The 19,096-nt window shown below is 49.8% G+C and overlaps 1 protein-coding gene across 2 annotated transcripts in view; it reads right to left on the bottom strand.

The window, feature by feature from the left end:
- Window positions 1-718: 718 nt before the first annotated feature.
- Window positions 719-19,096, bottom strand: part of Wnt5b (Wnt family member 5B) — a 107,284-nt gene continuing 88,906 nt past the window's right edge. For both annotated transcript variants that reach the window (XM_085686996.2, XM_085686995.2), the window contains exons 2-5: window positions 15,194-15,330; window positions 13,199-13,446; window positions 7,507-7,799; window positions 719-2,041 (exon numbers count right to left, since the gene is read on the bottom strand). In XM_085686996.2, the coding sequence (XP_085543122.1) occupies window positions 1,583-2,041; window positions 7,507-7,799; window positions 13,199-13,446; window positions 15,194-15,312 (1,119 nt within the window). In that variant the 5' untranslated portion in view covers window positions 15,313-15,330 and the 3' untranslated portion in view covers window positions 719-1,582. The remainder of the gene's footprint in view (window positions 2,042-7,506; window positions 7,800-13,198; window positions 13,447-15,193; window positions 15,331-19,096) is intronic.

The following is a 19,096-nucleotide window of genomic DNA, read 5'->3' as shown; positions in this document are numbered from 1 at the left end:
GATTTCAGCTGAGAGGCAGGTACAGAGGAGACGACATTGCCTCTTATCCTTAACCAAAGGCTAAAAGAAACTAGTTCCCCTCTGCCAAAGGGGCCATTTTCCCAGCACTGCCAAAAATGACAAACAGCCATCTCTGGTGCCTATTAGACCAAAGTGCATGCTGTCCTCTGGCTTCCTCAGCATTACAGACACTGAGAGATACATAAAGAATCATTCAAGATGGGGGCTATCCATCTTGGAACCCAGCAGCCATTTGTCTGAGTCCAGCCCCTGGAAGACAAGTTCCCAGTAACCTTGACTCAGTGATCCCCACCCGAAACTGTCCAGCCCTGACTCTCGACTTACTGTGCTATGACTAAATGCCTTTTTTGGCTTCTGTAACTTGCTTAGGTAGATACTCAAAGATTGTTTGGGGGTCACTTAACTTGGCAGAACAGACCAGGTTTTGCTTACTTGCATAGATAATTGAAAGTTTTCTTGTGGTTTGCCCCTTTAAAAATCCTTCCCTTGCTTCCCTTCTCATAGCAATCTCAAATTCAGCTCAGGGGCTGTTCGTCCTGCTAGCAGCTAATAAATAAATCCTTAATTTTAATTGGATTGAGTCTCTGGTCTTTACCCAGGGATCACAAACTCCATCATATCAGGATGCCCTGGGTTTCATATTAAATGAAAATGAGAAGACATAAATGTGTGCCCAAATAAGGAGAGGGAGAAAAACCTCAGTAAAAGATATTTAATGTCAGAGGGACACTGTACATCTGGGCAGAGATGTCTGAGGACACAAGGCAGTAGGTCTGACCTGCCAGCATTCGTGAGGCCTCCCGACAGAGGAAGCAACAGCCACAGCAGGTTTCCCGCTCTGTGCAAGAAGCATCTCATCCCCAGTCAGAGCCCAGGCTGGCTCGTGTCTTCCTTGGTGGAGCAGGTTAAGTGACCATCCTTCTCTTGGATAAGGAGATTGCGGCAGGAGCTGGTGACATTCATATCAGAACACAGATCCAGAGTCCAGGGAGGCACAGGTCCCTTACAGGTCACCAGTCAGAGTGACTTGAGACCTCTCCCCAGTACTGAGAAAGGAGCCTCCCTTTCCTGCAATTATGTGCTCAGATGAGCAAAGAAGCAAGAACTGGGACCCTTACTAAAGCTATCCCCATTCTGGGGAAGACCTAGGCCACCACTGGGGTTTTGTCAGGTCTCCACCTTCCACAGGGCCTCCGGGTCTCCTGACCAGGGTCATAGATCCTCATCTTCCCAAAAGGGACTGCAGATCTGAAACCAGCCCATCTCCTTCATCTAATTCTCTTTCCTGGAGGCCATGGCTCATAGACACTCTCAAGCCCCTGTGTCCTGAGAGTCCTGGCCAGAAAGCAGGGAAAGCCCATTTCTCTCCAAGGCTACAGATTACCAGCAAAGCCCAGTCCTCACAGAGGGCCAGCATCTCGTAAGTTCTTCCTCTCCATTTTCTTCTCTTGCTTATTTATCAACCATCCACTCATTTGTACAAATATAAAATATATTTAGATATTTATATAATATAGACTTTTGTGAGGCAGAGAGGAGTGGGCTGGAGGCATGGGTGCCATCATTTACAGACATACTGGTCCACGATCTCAGTGCATTTCTTGCACCTGACAAAGCAACACCAGTGGAACCTGCAGTGGCAACGCTCCACCTGGACGCTCTTGAAGCGGTCATAGCCGCGGCCGCAGCACATGAGCTCACAGCCATCCATGCCCTCTGAGGTCTTGTTGCAGAGGCGGCCCTGGGTGCCCAGTGAGCCTGTGGTCTCATTGCGCAGACAGTAGTCAGGGCTGGGGTCCACGTAGACCAGGTCCTCCGGGGTGGGCTGGTTGAAGCGGCTGTTAGCCAGCTCCAGCTTGCCCTGGCGGGTGACACGCATGGCCGCCGCACTGTCGTACTTCTCCTTCAGCCGGTCCCCCACCTTGCGGAACTCAGCCAGCTGGAGCCAGCAGGTCTTGAGGCTGCAGGACCCAGAGACGCCGTGGCATTTGCAGGCGACGTCAGCCATCTTATACACAGCCTGGGGAAGGAGAAAGACGAGTAAGAGAGAATCCTTCACCACAGGTTGGGTTAGGTAGGTGGGGAGGAAGGGTGGGCCCGTGAACTCAGCAGCAAAAGAGGCCTCGCTGCCAACTTTGACAACCTGGGGTTGATCCTTGGAGCTTACAAGATAGAAGGAGCAAACCAAATCCTACAGTTCTCCCAAATACCCATCTTCAAAAAACTCCTTTTAAAATTTGTGTGTGTGTGTGTGTGTGTGTGTGTGTGAGAGAGAGAGAGAGAGAGAGAGAGAGAGAGAGAGAGAGAGAGAGAGAGAACACATGTGCCTCGGCCTCGGTGCTCACATCGATGTCAGAGGACTTTTGGGTAGTCAGTTCTTGATGTTTACCTTGTTTTGCGGCAGGATCTCTCTTGTCTCGTTCTCTCATAAGATTATTATGTGCATGTGGAGGTCAGAGGGCATCTCTCAAGACTTAGTTACCTCTTTCTACCTTTACATGGGTTCCAGGGCTCACATTCGGGTGCCTTTACCTATCTGAGCCGCCTTGCTGGCCCCTCTTATTTCTGCAGCTCCCCCACATACTCCAGGCTAGCTGGCCCACACACTGCCGGGAGATTCTCCAGGCTCTGTTTCCCACATTGCTACAGGAGCGCAGGGGTTACAGGTGTGCATTCCTGCATGGAGCTTTTACAGAGGTTCTGGAGACCCTAATGGGTTTACTAGACTTGGGTAGCAATTGCTTCTACCCCCTGAACCATCACTCCACCGACTGAGCTACACCCTTCATTTTCTTTAAATGGAATCTTGTTCTGTGGTGCAGGCGGTTCTCAAACTTTGAGGCTCAAGTGATCTTGCCAGTCTCCCGAGCAGCTGAAACTACAGATGTGAGCGTTGCTCCTGGCTCAAACTTTCTATGTTGATCCAATTTTCAAATAGATACGGCCCAACAAAATTTGTCCAGCTTTTGCACAATATGGAGCACAAGTCAGAAAAGAAAGGATTCAGTTGTGTTCTATGCTGTCCCGGCCTGGTTCAGCCCAAAGTCCTCCCAGATTCTACTAAAGTCCTCTCAAACGGAATGACTCCTGCTCTAGGGCTGACACTAGGTTAGCATGCGCTTCCTGGGAGCCATCACATCTGCAGACAGGTCCCCGACCCATCCCTCACTCTTGGCTGGGAGAGACTGGGAGTATGGGGTAAGGTCAAACCTTGCCATGGGAACATGGTGGTAAGCCTACCCATATGAGCATTTGTTCCAGAACACATCGACTTTGGAAGTCACTGAACCTTGACACTGTGGAGTGGGCTCTTACACTTGAGCTACTTCAAACTCAAGATTATAAAGCAGAGTTGAGCAGAGAGCTCGGCACTAAGTACTTTTCAACGAAGACCACTGATGCAGCAGCCTTGGCAGTCGGCCCATGGTACAGAATGCAGGATAAGAATGCATCTCTGCCTCAGGACATTTTCCTGGCCACAGCGGTTGTCCCCAACAGAATTAGGGCTCATTTCTCCAGGGTTTCCCTTAGATTTCTTTTCAAGAGTTCCCGGACTGTGTCTTTATTCAGTGCCGAGCAGAGACCACCACAGGGGCCAGAAGCAGCAGCCATTAGCAGCAGCTCTTGGACTATTTAGAAGGTTGTTTTCCTAATAGGGAATTATTCCCACGACTTTTCAGTGGAGAAACTGAATCTCTCCAGAGAGTCTTGGGAATCTATCAGGCCCATGCAGAAGGGAGCTAGCATAATCACTTCTGGTAGCCTAGGCTGGCTTAGCACAGGAGAGGGAGGGAGACCTTTCCCCAAGGTGAAAGGTACCAGCACTTGGCCTGACAGCTACCAAGGACACCTCCCACCCCCCACTCCCACCAGGAACTTCACAGTTACCTTCTGGCCCAAATCACACTCCTGAGTTCTAGCCTGCCTCTCTCTAGAAATGGTCCTTTGCTTATGGAGGGAGCAGCATTTGATGACGTGGAAAGGGAAGCATTAAGGGTCTGTGACTGAGTACAGAGTAGCCGCTGGGCCACCAGGGAACAGGATAAATATCTCTAAAGGGGACAAGTACGGGAAGGGGGGCAGAGGAGGGAGGAGCCAGCTCAGAGATACAGACAGGACCCCTGCACAAGCCTGAGAAAGAATGCTGGCTCCCTTCCCTGCGTAGAAATCCGCCCCGTCCTTGCTCTAGAGGAAGACGCGGCACACATTGTAACACCTGCTCTTTTGTGAAGAAAGAGAAAGGAGTGTTAATGTGAGGCCCTTCCTGCTCACTAAAAAACTAACACAGTGTGGGGCTGGGGATGGAGTTCAGGGTAGAACACTTGCCCAGCTTGTGTAACACCCTCAGTTTGATCCCCAGAGTCACAGAAGGTGACAAAATGCCTTAAAAATGTTTTAGTCCCAGTTAGTAGTGTGGTAGTCACACCTGTAGTCCCAGCACTCTTGGTGGGGAGGGGTAAAGGAGGAGGACTGCCATGAGTTTGTGGCTAGCCTGGGCTACACAGAGAGCCCCTGTGTCATTCTTAACACTCCCTCCCCATTTTTTATTTTTAAGCGTTGGGCTTGGTGGCTAATGCCTGTAATCCTAGTACCCAAAAGGCAGAGGCAGGATGACTGCTGTGGGTGCGCGGCCAGCCTGGGCTACAGAGCCAGTTCCAGGCTTGCTAGGGCTGCACAAACTGAGACCCTGTTTCAGATAAGTGTTGTTTTTGTTTTCATGGTTTGCTGTTATTTTTTGTGCCCCTCCAAATATTAAGGTTCCAGGCCACACCTATCTCACAGTACCATACTTGGTGCATGATAGGTATGTCACCAGCGTTAGACATGGGCTTCCACCCTCCCCTCCCCGAAGTCCTTTTTTAAAAAAGATGGTTTCACTGCGCAGCCCTGGCTGTCCTAGAACTGGCTCTGTACACCATGTTGGTCTTGAACTCACAGAGATCCACCATGCTTCTGCCTTTTGAGTGCTGGGATTAAAGACATCTGCCACTGTTGCCCAGCAGGCCTTTTCATCTCCAAAGACCTCCTTGTGTGGTTGAGCAGTACCAGTTTGCTGGTCTTGCCCCTGCGTCCACAGGAAGCTGCCAGAGTTGCCTACGGGCCCAGAGAGGCTTCTGCCACAGCACATGGGGCTTCTGCTGTTGGACAAGATGGCAGACGGCAGGCAATCTGTTGCTGCTCTCGCTTACTCTGGTCTTAAAGTACTAGTCTGGGCTCTTTCAACCCTGCCACTGTGCAATGCTCCATGAGAACTCTTTGGGCAGATGAGGAGGTGAGAGGCAGACCTACACCGTCGCCCCAGGTGGTGATTGATGGTTGGTGTTCCTTGGACAGGGATTAGAGAAAATAGAGGGACAAGCATTCCCACCCTGGAGCAGCCTGTGGCGGAGGGAGAGACAAGGGCTGAGGAAGAGGCGTGCGGTCTGGGGGAAGGGGCTAAAGCCTGGGAGCCAGACAGAGGAAGGCAGCAGAGAAGGGGCCAGGACAAACAAATGATTAAGGGCAATAAAACAAGGAGCCAGCAAGAGTAGGGCCAAACTGTGAAGGGAAGGGAGGCGATGTCTCCCCTCTACCTTCAGTACAGATCAGAATGCCGTCTCGTTCCTGGCACTGCCAGAGTGCCGGGTATGAGCTCAGAGCAGGGCTGACACAGAGCCCTTCCCTCCTTCTGTGAAGCAGACCTCTTACTTAACCATTAGGAGGCAACGCAGAAACTGCTCTTGTAATCGTGTGCTGGACCGTGAAAATCCCAGTAAAGGGTGTCCCAAAGAACCACAGCCAGCAAAGCTGACCTTCACCAGAGAAAAGCAGGGTGAGAAACACCTCAAGAAAGCAAGAAAGGCTTCACTCGGGCTCCAGTGCCTGTAAGGGGCAGGAAAGATCTTAAGGTTTGGGTGGCCGTTGAGTTCAGGCCTATTTTGTTTTTGAGGTCTCACCCAGCTTGGCCCTGAACTAGGCTCAAGCGATCCTCCTGCCTCAGCCTCCTTTGTACCTGGGATTACAGATGTCTGATCTTGAAAGAGGGTAGAAAGTGGCCAATCAAGAGCTAAAGAGACAGGCGATGGGCCTCCGTGGGGCAGCTGTCCTCAGGAGTGCCATTTGAGGAACCTGCAAGGAGGAAGGGAGCAGGGCTGCTATGGTGTTGTCCCCAGAGGTCGTAGGGAGGATGGGGGACAACAGCCAGGTATGTATTGCTGTAGAAGATTACTAAACCTGAAGAAGATAAAACCATGTTTTATCGACTACTAAACCTGAAGCTTTGAAGACAGTTGTGTTTCCTCATCCCCACTTCAGCCTAAAACCTCCCAGTCCAGAGTGCATCCACCATTACCCTTGAATGTGTTTGGGCTGTGGCTCTGCATCTGCTCATAGCAGCTCTTCAGAGTCAGCCCCAGGCTCACCAGATGCTGTCACAACAACAAATCCAAGGCTAGGTTTAATGACCAAAACATCTAATCATCATGAGGAGGGTTGGCCAAGACAAAACACTGCTGTGGGATAATGATCTTGTACACTGTAAAGATTTGTGACTCATATTGGTTTAATAAAGCACTGATTGGCCAGTAGCCAGGCAGGAAGTGTAGGTGGGACAACCAGACTAGGAGAATTCTGGGAGGAGGAAAGGCAGAGAGTCAGTCACCAGTCAGATGCAGAGTTAGCAAGAATGCCTTACTGAGAAAAGATATCAAGTCACATGGCTAAACATAGACAAGAATTAGGGGTGAATTTAAGTCATAAGAGTTAGTAATAAGTCTGAGCAATAGGACAAACAGTTTATAATTAATATAAGCCTCTGTGTGTTTATTTGGGACTGGATGGCTACGAGACTGGGCAGGACAGAAACTTCTGTCTATAAAACACTGCACCTCAGTCCTGAAGGAATTGAAGTCCCTCTGAAGAGATAAAGTTAGAAAAATGACAGTCAGGAGCCAGGCGCTATAATAAGCACCTGTAGGTAGTCCCACATCCTGGGAGGCTGAGGCAGAAGGATGTTTTGAGCCCAGGAGTTTGAGGTCAACCTGGGCAACAAGACCTTGTTTTAAAAAAACAAATACAAGTCAGCCAGTGGTGGTCTATATCTTTAATCCCAGAACTCAGAAGGTAGAGGCAGGTGGATCTCCGAGTTCAAGACCAGCCTGACCTACAGAACAAGTTTCAAGACAGCCACAGCTATACAACCAACCAACCAACCAAACAAACAAAAACAAAACAAAACCCAGCACTCAGGAGGCAGAGGCAGGTCGATCTCTTGAGTTTGAGACCAGCCTGGTCTACATTGTGCATTCCAGGCCAGTCAGAACTAAAATGAGATCCTACTCCAAAACAAACCACCACCAACCAAGAAACAAAACCACTCCTCCACACCCCTAGAAAGAAAGACAATCGCAGTAGAAGTGGTGCACAAGGAAAGGGACCAACTCAGTGACAAGGTGTACGTCTACACCCTTAGCTCCTTGGCAGTGCTCAGGAGGATAGGTAGCTTACCCGGCGGCCAGCCTCGTTGTTCTGTAGGTTCATGAGGGCTCGGCCCTGCTCCTCTGATCCCTTGGCAAAGTTCTTCTCACGTTCTCGGGCATCTACAAACTCTTTGGCAAAGCGGTAGCCGTACTCCACATTGTCCCCACAGCCACCCCACAGCCAGTCTCGTGGCAGGTCCTTGGGCCTCGCCGTCCGGCTGCAGCCACAGGTGGACAGCTCACCCTCTCGGCAAGCGCGGCTGATGGCATTCACCACACCGGCAGCACTCACTGCATAGGTGAAGGCAGTCTCCCGGCTACCTGCAGCAGGGGATAACAGACGGTAAGCAGATCACTGTCCTCCGCGGATGGCCTCTCCCTCTCTCTGCTTGCTGGTGGTTTACCTTGTGGGAACCAGTGTCCCAGGGGATGCCTGCCCTTTCCATAGCACTGATGGCTAGACACTCCTTGCCATGGGCTGACCTTGGCCCATTCCGACTTCTGCCTCTTGGTCCCAGCTCTACTCTATGAAACCCTCCAGGCCTGGTCAATACTCAATTACTGTGCTTCACAGGACCCTAACAGTCACTCCTGGGAGGAGCTGTAAGCAGAGGGGGAATGGGCTTCCTGCAACTTAGGGACCACTTGGGAGTAACAGAATGAGACCGAAGAGGAAATTAAGAGATTAGCAAGTTTGCACCCTAACAAGAATGGCTTCTCCTTCAGATACCATTTCTCTCCCAACTATAAGTTACACATCTGTGTGTCTGTCCTCTTCGTGGCTGTTGCTGTCTAGTGGGACCCTGGCAGAGGCCAGGAATAGAAGGTGACAGACAATAGTCCTACATTTCCAGCTCTCTTCCTTAGCCTCACGATGACCATCAATTCAAGAACACTGGGGAGCCACACCTGAAGTCTCAGCCCCCAGTAATCTCCTATAGAGTCCCAACTATGTTCCTCTTTATGGTTACAGCAATCTATCTTAGCTGCCACAGTACAGGGGGTGGTGGCCCATGCCTTTAATCACAGCACTTAGGAGGCAGAGGCAGGTGGATGTCTGTGAGTTTGAGGTCTAGACAGTGAGTTCTAGGACACCCAGAGCTACACAGTGAGCCCTGTCTGGAAAACAAAAAACAAAACAAAACAAAACAAAAAAACAGATTAAAAAAAAAAAACAACAACCAACCAGCCTCCCACAGTGCATGCTGTTGCATGGTGGGTGGGAATGTTAACAGCCTCCATGGTGCATGCTTTGTTGCATTGGGGATGGGAATGTTAACAGCCTCCCACAGTGCATGCTCTGTTGCATGGTGGATGAGAATGTTAACAGCCTCCCACAATGCATGCTCTGTTGCATGGTGGATGGAAATGTTAACAGCCTCCCACGGTGCATGCTGTTGCACTGGGGATGGGAATGTTATTGGGTGCAGATGCTTTGGAAACCAGCCTAGTGGCAACTAAAAATGTTAGCAAAGTTCCCAGATGACCCAGCAATTCCATTCCTAAAAATATGCCCAAAGGAAACAGAGATATGTGTCCAAATGTTTCCCCGTGAATGCTCATTGCAGCATGATTCATAATGACCACAAGAAAAGAAAGAGAAAGAGTTAAAGAACCCAATTATCTATCAATACAGTGAAATAGTAACAAGAATAAAGTACCAACATATGTCACAACATGAATAAAACTTTAAATAATTGCATCAAGTGAAGAGGCCATTTATTGTTTGATCCTATTTATAGAGATGTTCAGAATGGGAAAAACCCACAGAGATTAGTGTAGCCCAGGGCCAGGGGTGGGGGTTAGACAGTGACAGTTAAGGGGCGGTACAAATGCTGGACTTAGTGGCTACAGCCGTACATCTAGTACATACTCTGAAGACCACTAAATGTACACCTTTAAATGGTGCATTGTATGTGACAGGGACAATATCCCTGTACAGCTGCTTCAACAAATAACAGAAGACACTGGTGTGGGATATTGAGAGAAGCAGCTCTTGGCAGGCCACCAATTCCTCCTGGCCTTGATATTGTACCAGGCAGAATGATCTGCTCTCCCTTTGTGACTCCCAAGTCTCCATACTGGAAGGGTGAAGAGGCAGAAGCCTATAGTCAATTAACAGGTATGAAGGCTGGGGAGATGGCTCCACAGTTAGGAATATTTGATGCTCTTGCAAAAGGCTGGGGTTTGGTTCCCAGCACCCAGGTCAGGTGGCTTCAATGCCCTCCTCTGGCTTCTGCATGCATACACATAGGTGCACATACGTGCATACAGATAATACAATGAATCTGAGAGAAAAGGCCTGAGTGATCCCTACTTCTTGGTTACTTTGGCACCCCACAACGGTGTCAGAAATCAGAACCACACTGAGTGAATCAGTTTTCCACAGTTAATGATCAGTTCTGGTCATTTGTGAACAGGAACACTCCCTGGAGCCTCCACCTAAAGGTAGAAGGCTCCACTTTGATTGACATTTGCCCCAGTTCTGACTATAGCAGTGAATATTGGGATAGTAAGATAGTCCAAGAAACTCTTTGAATTTTAAATTGTGTATATCTTCATAGGGAAATGTGCATGTGCATGCAGTACCTGCAGAGGCCAGAAGAGGGTGCTGGATCTCCTGGAGCTGAAGTCAAAGGTAGTTATGAGCAATCTGATAAAGTAGGTGCTGGGAGCTGAACTCGGTCCTCTGGAAGAGGATTATGTGCTCTTAACGAAGCAGGCTGGGCCCTGTTCTGAGTGAGTCATGCCTGAGAAGTCTTCCAGAAATGCTCCCAAGCCCTGACACACCCTGGAGCAGGACAGAGCCTTAGCCTCCTCAGCCCAGGGTCCCCTTCCGTTCTCCACAAGCATTATCTTCCGGCATTCCTAAGAAAAATAGCTGGCCTTTCAAAGCAGCTTATTCATCCTTTTTCCTTTCTCTTTATAAATGATTCTATCACTAGAAAGTTCCTTCTCATATGAAATCAAAATACGCCTCCTTGTAATGTCTGCCTGCTGGAACGGCACTTCCTAATCCTCTATCCATTTGACAGCTCTCCAGTGTTTGAAAACAAGAAACATGCCTTTTATGTGTTCCTTTCCCAAGCTACATATGTCTGATTTCTTTTACCCTCCTTTAGCAAATATGCTTCTCAGAGTCCAACCGGCCCTCTCCAAATGCCTCCTGAAACAATGTATCTATCTCTGAATGTAATACCCCAAACTGACCTCTGGTTATGGGATCTGAAAGTGTCCTCCAGCACACTGGACTCATTCTGCCTCTGCTGGAAGGGTGTGGCCAGACTCTGAGACTATGCAGTGTTAATACTCTCTTACCCGGGGCTTGGGTAAGAGAGTATTGCATAGAAATCTCTTGCAAGAGGGCTCCTCACTACTAACAGGTTAGATAAGCAGTGTGTGCGTGTGTATTGCGGGGTGGGGGGTGGGGGGGGGCGTAATCTAGACATGAAACAGTCACAGATTAAAGTAAAGCCAAACCAGCCCAGTGATACAAGGCTATCATGCCATGGCCACAGGGCCACTGGAGAGACCTCACATCTCTCGACTCCAGGAAACTCAACCGGTCAGCCCTCGGGCTTCCTCAGCTGTCCCACTGCTCTCGCGGAGGCTTTGGAAGCCAGGCTGCTCTTCTGAGCCGCTCTGCTGCCCTCTGGTGATGTCTTTTGCTGCAGCGTCAAGAAGAGGGGAGTCTAGTGATACCTCCCAGATCCTAGAAGGAGCTACCCTGGACACAGGAGGAAGAATGGCTGCTTGCTCAGGCCAGGAGAGCCTTCAGGGAGACTATGAAAAAGCAGTGGGAGAGCCGGGGTGTGGTGGCACACGCCTTTAATCCCAGCATTAGGGAGGCTGAGGTGGGCTGATCTCCATGAGTTCAAGCCCAGCCTGGTCTACTTAGAGAGTTCTAGGACGTCCAGGGCTATGTAGAGAGACCCTATCACAAACAAACAAAAGACAGCAATGAAAAAGAAAGCAAGCAAACAAACAAAGGGTGAGTGGGGGAAAATCAGACAGACCAAAGAGCTCCTGCTGGTAGCTGAAATGGATTAAATGAGATGCACCTCCTCTGTAAGGTCTGCCTGCCCTGCGCCAGTCACCCGACAATGCAATCAAACTCACGGTGTCATTCCTAACACCCCACCCCGTTTGAACACACATGTATGTGCAACGTGTGCAGGTAGATGTACATTCCCATCAGGCCCTAGTCCACACCTTTTTATTGTCTGGGGAACAAGAGCCAGTGGACTAGGGCAGCTCTCCACCACACTGCCTCACAACCTTATCTGTTGTTCCTCAGGAGCCACCCACCTTGTTTTTGGAGATGAGATCGTTCACTAGGTCCTGATGCTCACAGGTTTGGCTAGGCTGGCCCCAGGAATCTGCCCGTCTCTGCCTCTTTAGCATTGGGGTTACAAGCATGTGTCACTGCACCCATCTTTCTACGGGGGTGCTGCACATTGAATTTGGGTTCTCATGCCTGTTACGTGGGCGCTGGAGATCAAATTATGTTCTCCTGTTTGCGGGACAAAGATGCCACTCCCCACCCGCACTGGTCTCATGGTCTCACCCAAAACCGCTTAGGCAGTACAGGTACTGTGCCAAGGACAGGGACCTGAATGCCAAGAGGACTCCTCAAGAGTTAGTAAGCAAACCCCACCCAGAGCCCTGTCCGCCTTCTGGGAAAACTGCCCCTCAGGCCATCCAGGAACACAGGCACAGTCCTGCAGCCAGAGCTGATTCCAAAGGCAAAGGCAGAGGAGGCAGACTTTCACTTTTCAGTTTAAGGCTGGGGAAGATGTTTGGAGTAAGTGTGTGAGTGGGGGGGGGTTTCTTTCTAATAGAATACTTTAAAATCTCTACCCACCCTTAAACATCCTGCTGGAACCAACCCTACTTTGGGAAAGTCCCAGCACCAGCTAACTCCAGAATGCGGTAAAGTGAGAGGGAGCTGTCTAGGGAGAAGGCAGAGACAAGGCTACCAACACCTTCCTTTTATGGTCCTGGAGATAAGACCCGGTAGAATAGCGCCTGGTTTCTCAATTTCTTGCCAGGGAGGGGAGGATTGCATTTCAAAAGGACCAAAGACAATTAGACTCAAATCACACCTCCATTTGGGCAATAGGACAGCCAGCTCTCACCAGAGCTCTCACCAGCTGCCGGACAGGGGAGGGGAAATGGATCCCGAGCAGCGGTCCTCTCATCTTCCTCTCCCACCTCTTTCACATGCACGTTTTCAAAGCAGAAAGCCAGGCCTGGACTGGTTAATGACAGCTATTACCAATCTGGCACCAAGTTTTCACCTTCTGCTCAAGGGCTCAAGGGGAAGAAGTGAAAATCTTAGATGTCAAACATGCAGTTTGGGATTTTTTTTTTCTCCCCTCTGTAAAGGCTTCTAAAAAAGGCCTTTCTAGCACTAAGAGACAAAGGCAGCCATGGCAGGCAGGTCTCTCTAATCCACTCCCTCCTTACTTAGACTTCTGTCAGTTCCCTCCCAGAGTGAGTCAGACAGCCTCAGGGTGAGTCTGACCTAGAGGAACGCAGGGTGACAGGGTGATGACTTGTAGGGCTCCCTTTTCCTCCTAACACGTACATTCCCAAGCCCAACAGGATGCATGAGGCTTCCATTCATACTACCGTGGACCAGTCACTGGGGAGGAGACATGCCCCCAGGCGTGAAGACAAAGGTCCTGTGACCAAGCCCAGCTCAAGCGGCCTCTTACCTATCTGCATGACTCTGCCGAAGACAGACGTGTTGTCCACAGTGCTGCAGTTCCACCGCCTCTGCCGGAACTGGTGCTGGCACTCCCTGATGCCCGTCTTGGCTCCCTCCCCGATGTAGGACATGTGCTCCTGATACAGCTGACATAGCTTTCTCTGGCCTGGGGAAAGGCCGGGAAGCTGGCTGCACACAGGCTGAGCACCAATGATGAACATCTCAGGTCTCTGCACCGGGTTCAGAGCTAGCGACCTACAATAGCGATCCAGAAAGGGGGAAGGCCCGCGGTGAATGTACCAGCCGCAGCTCTATGCATTCACGAAATCCCTCTCCACCATGTTCTCAACATGAGAAGCTCTGGACTAAGGATTTGGAAGAGAACTTGAGCACAGAGTGCACACCTTCAAAGAACATAGGAGGGAAACTGAGGCACGAGCACAAATGCTACATGAGATATCCTATGCCTCAGACAGCTGGCTGCCAGGAGATGGTAGGGTGTGGCTGTGCACACCTTTAGTCCCAGCCAAGTGGGAGGCAGACGAAGGTGGATCTCTGTGAGTTTGAGACCAGCCTGGTCTGCGTGACTTCCATCCAGGACAGTCACAGCTACATAGTGAGACCCTGAATCAAAAAAAAAAAAAAAACCAAGAAAACAAAAATAAAAACCATCACAAAACAAACAAACAAACCAAAACACAACAAAAATCTGAACTGTCTTAAAGGCGAGGGCAGACAAAACAGGCTGAGCGGGGCAGCCATTCTCTGGAGGGAGAGAACAGAAAAAGGGAGAGCACAGACCTCATTGGAGGAGGAAGAATAACGAGTTTCGCCAAGTGCAGGGTGCATGGTGGAAGGTCACTGGTCCCCTAACGCAAATCTGCTCATGCCTTTAAGACAGATCCCACTCCACACATGACCATGTACCCTAACCATTCTCTTTTCTCTCCTCTCTGCAGCCCAGACCTCTGCTCATCGGCTTGGGGGCTGATTCGTCATCTGGCATATATCACAGATGAAGAGCTGAGTCAGATGAAGGACTTACAGATTTGCCAGCTGAATAAAAGCCCGAGTTGGGCAGAGACCGTGCCATTTCCATGTCTACTTGGCAAGCACGTTGGCCTTAAAAACACAAAAGAGCCTACTTGGTTCTTTCTACAAAGCCCTCTTCCGACTGTCAAACTGATCTAGCAGGAGTTTTACTGCATCTACTTCTACCAGCAAAAAAAAAAAAAAAAACCAAACAAACAAACAAACAAACAAAAAAACCCAAAAACACAGAGAGAGCTACAACACCACACTATACATACACATACTTGTACACACACACGTATTTACACACTTTTTTGTGATGGGGGGGTCTCACTGTGTTCTACAGGATGACCTTGAATTATTTGGGCTCAAGTGGTCTGTCTGATTCAGCCTTAATAATGCGGGGAGGGGGGGACCTGGAGAGACGGCTCATGGGGCTCCAGAGAGAGATGGCACAGAGGTTAAGACCACTCGACTGCTCTTCCAGAGGACTGGGTTCAATTCCCAGCACCCACATGGCTGCTGACAACTGTCTGCAACTCCAGTTCCAGGGAACATAACACCCACAGCAAAAACAACAATGAAAAAAAAATTAAATGTGTGCGCGTGTGGTTTCTAAGAATGGATTTCAGAGTCTCATTTATGCTATCAATATTTTTTTGTTGGCTAAATAACAATAAAAGCTATTTGTTACAAATCACAGGCTGGGGGACACCTTCAGGAAGGGCTTTAGACAAGATCTAAGTGGGCGGGGAAATCACATGACGTATTCTTCTCATGTGAAATCCTCACGTCTGGGAGCTTCAGGGAGAAAATGAGCTGTCCCAGCCTTCCTGGGATGACAGAGGCCCCTGGTATTCCTCAGATAAAGGTGTGATCGCTCCCATGGGGCCCTGCTTATGAAGGGTAATCTTGGTTACCCCAGCAGCCTCAAGGTGGGCACAGGCTAGCCCTCAGTTCTCTCACTCACCACCAGGAGCTGGCATCAGTCAGGAGCTGGGCCCAGCAGGAGAGCAGAGCTGCTATGAACAGCAACATCAGGCTGGGCATGGTCAACCTCAGCCCATCCCAGTGCCCTGGGACCAACATCTTCCGAAGCGGAGCTCCCTGGAGAGGAGCAAGGAGAGGAGAGTCAGCACGCAAATGTCACAGACCTGGGGAGCCCAGGAGAGAGGAGGACAATACAGCAGTAACCTCAGAGGATGAGCTGTGGGAGGGATCTGAAGACAAATTCTGCCCCCCTTCCCCTCCCCGTGAGAAATTCAGCCCTTCCTTTCCAGGCTCCTCTTACTGGGAAGCTGCTCACCACAGGGCCTTTCCCTTACTCAGGACCCCACTCCAAAGAGAGCAAGCTGTGAAGCCAGAAAAGCTAACGAAAACTGCCCATTTCAAGAAGAGTGTGCCTGGTGCAGCAATTAAGAAGCACACCTGCCCTTCTAGAGCCCAGGACAAGAGCACAGAGACAAAGGGGTACCCTTGCACTTAAAAAAAAAAACAACAACAAAAACGAAAACCACCCCCTCCACCCAGAGATTTAATTCTCTATCAGACTCTTCTTTGTAGAGGTTAAGGGTTAAACACCTGCAGAATTGGATGTGACTACACCCCAAAAGGCTGTCCTCTCTCTCCCCACTCTTAGTTTTCTGAACGCAAATCCTTGTTTACCCTTAAGGAGTAATAGCAGGGAGAACATCAAGGCCCTTTTACTTCCGAGGCCGCGCAGGAGCCTCCCAGAAGCAGGCCTTGGCGACCCGTCTCCTCCCCCAACACTTTGGCCTTTGAAGGGCCACATGGAATGTGATTCTAGCAGCATTTGAACAACACCGGCTCTGGGCCACTTCTCCCGAATCTTCCGGGAGGTCCTGCCCCCTCCCTTGCTGCAATGATGTTGCCACCTTTGCCTTGGCTGAGACATACCCGCCCAGGAGAACTTGGCACATTTGGAAAATATAGCTTTGGCATCCTAGAGCAATCGACCAAACGCCCACCTACAGCTAAGTTCTCCTCTTTTTCAGTACACACACGCACATGCATGCACGCACGCACGCAGGTACAGCACACGCTCCAGACAGTTCCAGGCTAGCTCACCACGCTGATGCTGAGTTTCTGGGTCTCTAGACTCTCCGGGAGGGGGCGGCAGATGCTTTTTAGGCCATCGGTATAGGAAATGTTTGACCTCGGACCACCAAGAGCGGAAGATGGCCCGAGCAGGATTCCGAGTCGGGACGCGCCTGTTCCCCACCCCTTTTGGTTTTCCTGCAGGAGGTCTCAGCTGGGGCCGAGCACCAACAGGCAGGTGTGTGGGGCCCCGGCAAGGGGCAGATCAAAGAGAGATTTGCTCCTCAGCTTTTGTCATGGAGAACCAGCTCGGAAATGATCCGGCCTTTAGCGGGGCCACTAACAACTCCAACTTTCCTAACCGACTTCACCGCCTCCTCTAGGGGATGTCCTTCCTCCTCCCAGACCCCCAATAAATCCTCCTCCACCTCAAGATAGGAGGTCTGTGAAGGTAGAACTTAGAGAGATGGGGCAGAGATAAGGCTGGCTCCAGAAGCTAATGGCTTTATGGAGGGGGAGGGTCCAGGCCTGGGATAGAAACACACAAGGGAACAACTTCAAAGAGTCCCCTTGTCCAAACATCCCCAGCGTCTCCTCCCAGTCCTTGGGGACCATTCAGCCTTTTCTGGCTGCCCTGGCCAAAGCACCACAGACTGGAAACCTCCCTACTCCCCACAGCATCCTGCCCCATAGGTCATTACACAGCCACACTACCAAGTAGCATAGGTTTCTCCCAATGGATGGTACCAATGTCCCCGAGCCTCCTCTCCCCAGGTTTCCCACCTCACTCCCCCTAACAGGTTCCTAGGAAATCTTTTTTGAGGTCCTATGTCTAACCAGTCAACCTGGAACAGCATCACTTCAGAGACAGGTAGTGCCTGCTGAAATCACTGTGTTTGACTGCCCAGGGTCAGATGCCCAAAGGCAGTCTAGGGCCAGATTAATAGGGGTTGCAAATTCCACACCTTTGCAAATTCCCCTCAGAAACAAGGGGGAAATGCAATGGCCCCCAGCAGCTCTCACCACCCTGTGCACCAAGTTCTCAGCCCATTACACATGAAATCCTAAAAATGACCCCAAACCCAACCAACCGATCAAAGAAAAAGGCCTCCTGTATGTGTGTTGTTCCCGCTGCCTATCAGACGTGTGGCACATGAAACAAGGCACACACAGTGTCCTTAGCAGCTCTGTCCTGGCCAGCAGGGGTTCAAGAACTGGTGCTGGGCAGCCATCTGCACCTCTGATGCCTTTGGCAGGGTGTGTGGGGATGGACAGTGTGGAGCTAACTGAGATGTTTTGGTCCTACTGGGTATAAATACCTCAAATCCAGACAGGACACAGATGTAGCCAGAGCCCAAGGAACAGCGGCTGCAGACTGCAGGACCTGAGTAGGGCCTTGAAGTCAGATGAACCTGATGTGATGACTTGTTCTGGTCAGGGGGAAGGACTTTAGAAGGCTAAATGAGACACTATGGTAAGAGAAGGCTTCAGCCATGTCTAGACTTCTCGGAGTGACTCTTGCTTACGAGCTTCGGGGAGTACTTCCAAGGCCTGGTATCTAATCACCATGGAGTATTCAAAAACAATTACCCAGGAAAGGGCCCATTCCTCCTGTTACCCGAGTGCCACCCTTTGGACCATGAAGCCATGGGCAAGTGAGTGAAGTGTAAAACAGCCGGGGTTTCCTGCCGGTCCTCTCTTCCTGGATTTACACCTTAAACCTTGCTGTCTTTCCAGCTCCTCCCCGTCCCATGCATCAAAACAACTGCCATTGATCCTGTCTCCAGAGTGCATTTAACGCTTGCTCCCCACTCTCCACTCCTACCGCCATACCCTAAGAGGCCAAAGAGCTGGCTCAGTGACCTCTAGTCTCTAAATTGTTTCACGGCTTCTGTATTAATTTCTCTACTGTTCAGCTTTCTAATTTTGTAAACTCTAGGTTTCTCAAAGTGTGGCCAGCATCGATTAATATCAGTATCACTTGAAAATCCATGAGAAACACAAAATCTCAAATTGTCAAGTTCTACTCAAACACAGTTCTGTGTCTAGCAATCTGCTATTGTTGTTTTTAATGCGATTCTTTTTAAGAATTTTATTACATTTATTTATTTGTGTGAGGAGTCGGGAGTGGGCACATGTACCAGGGAACCAAAGGACTGCTCCGTGGAGTCGACCCTGATGCCCAGGAAAATCTGAGGGCCACTTTCCTGCAGTCAGCCTCACTGACAGGTACTGAATCGATGTACCACCTTTTCATAATAACGCATTTGTATTTTAATAAATACATGTCTACTTGCTGATACCTTAAACCGATTACTCTAGGGTGTTAAAGACCCCCTCAGGGCCATGGAACTTTCAGCACAAGCAAACCAAGCCACAGCTCCATCATGACAATGTCCTCTAGTTTTTACTGTTAGTCATGTATGTGGATGTACATGTTAGTCATGTATGTATAAAGGGTCATGTATGTGGATCATTGAAAGGATCACGCCAACAACTCACATGACTGACGACAGCGGCTGCACAAGTCTGGGATTACATCACGTACCACTTGGTGGACGTCTAAAGTGTACTGGACTGTTCGCTTTAGATGACATGGGTTATATCTAAACAAAGCAGTTACCATTTAAAAAATGTGTTCATGATGACGCGGGCCCCTCCCCTGTAGATATTTACGGACCAGGAAGTACGTCAAGAGCAGTCCTAAGGCAGTGCTTGCCACCAAACCTGAGTTTAAGCTCTAAGACTTAGCAAATCGCAGTCCATGAGTTCTAATCTCAGCCAAATAAAAATAAACAAATAAGTAACCAGATAG

Source organism: Myodes glareolus, chromosome 3 (assembly GCF_982192425.1).
Source record: "Myodes glareolus chromosome 3, mMyoGla1.1, whole genome shotgun sequence".
Lineage (NCBI taxonomy): Eukaryota > Metazoa > Chordata > Mammalia > Rodentia > Cricetidae > Myodes > Myodes glareolus.
The sequence above is the reverse complement of the archived record's forward strand: the minus strand, read 5'-3'. Positions and strand labels throughout refer to the sequence as shown.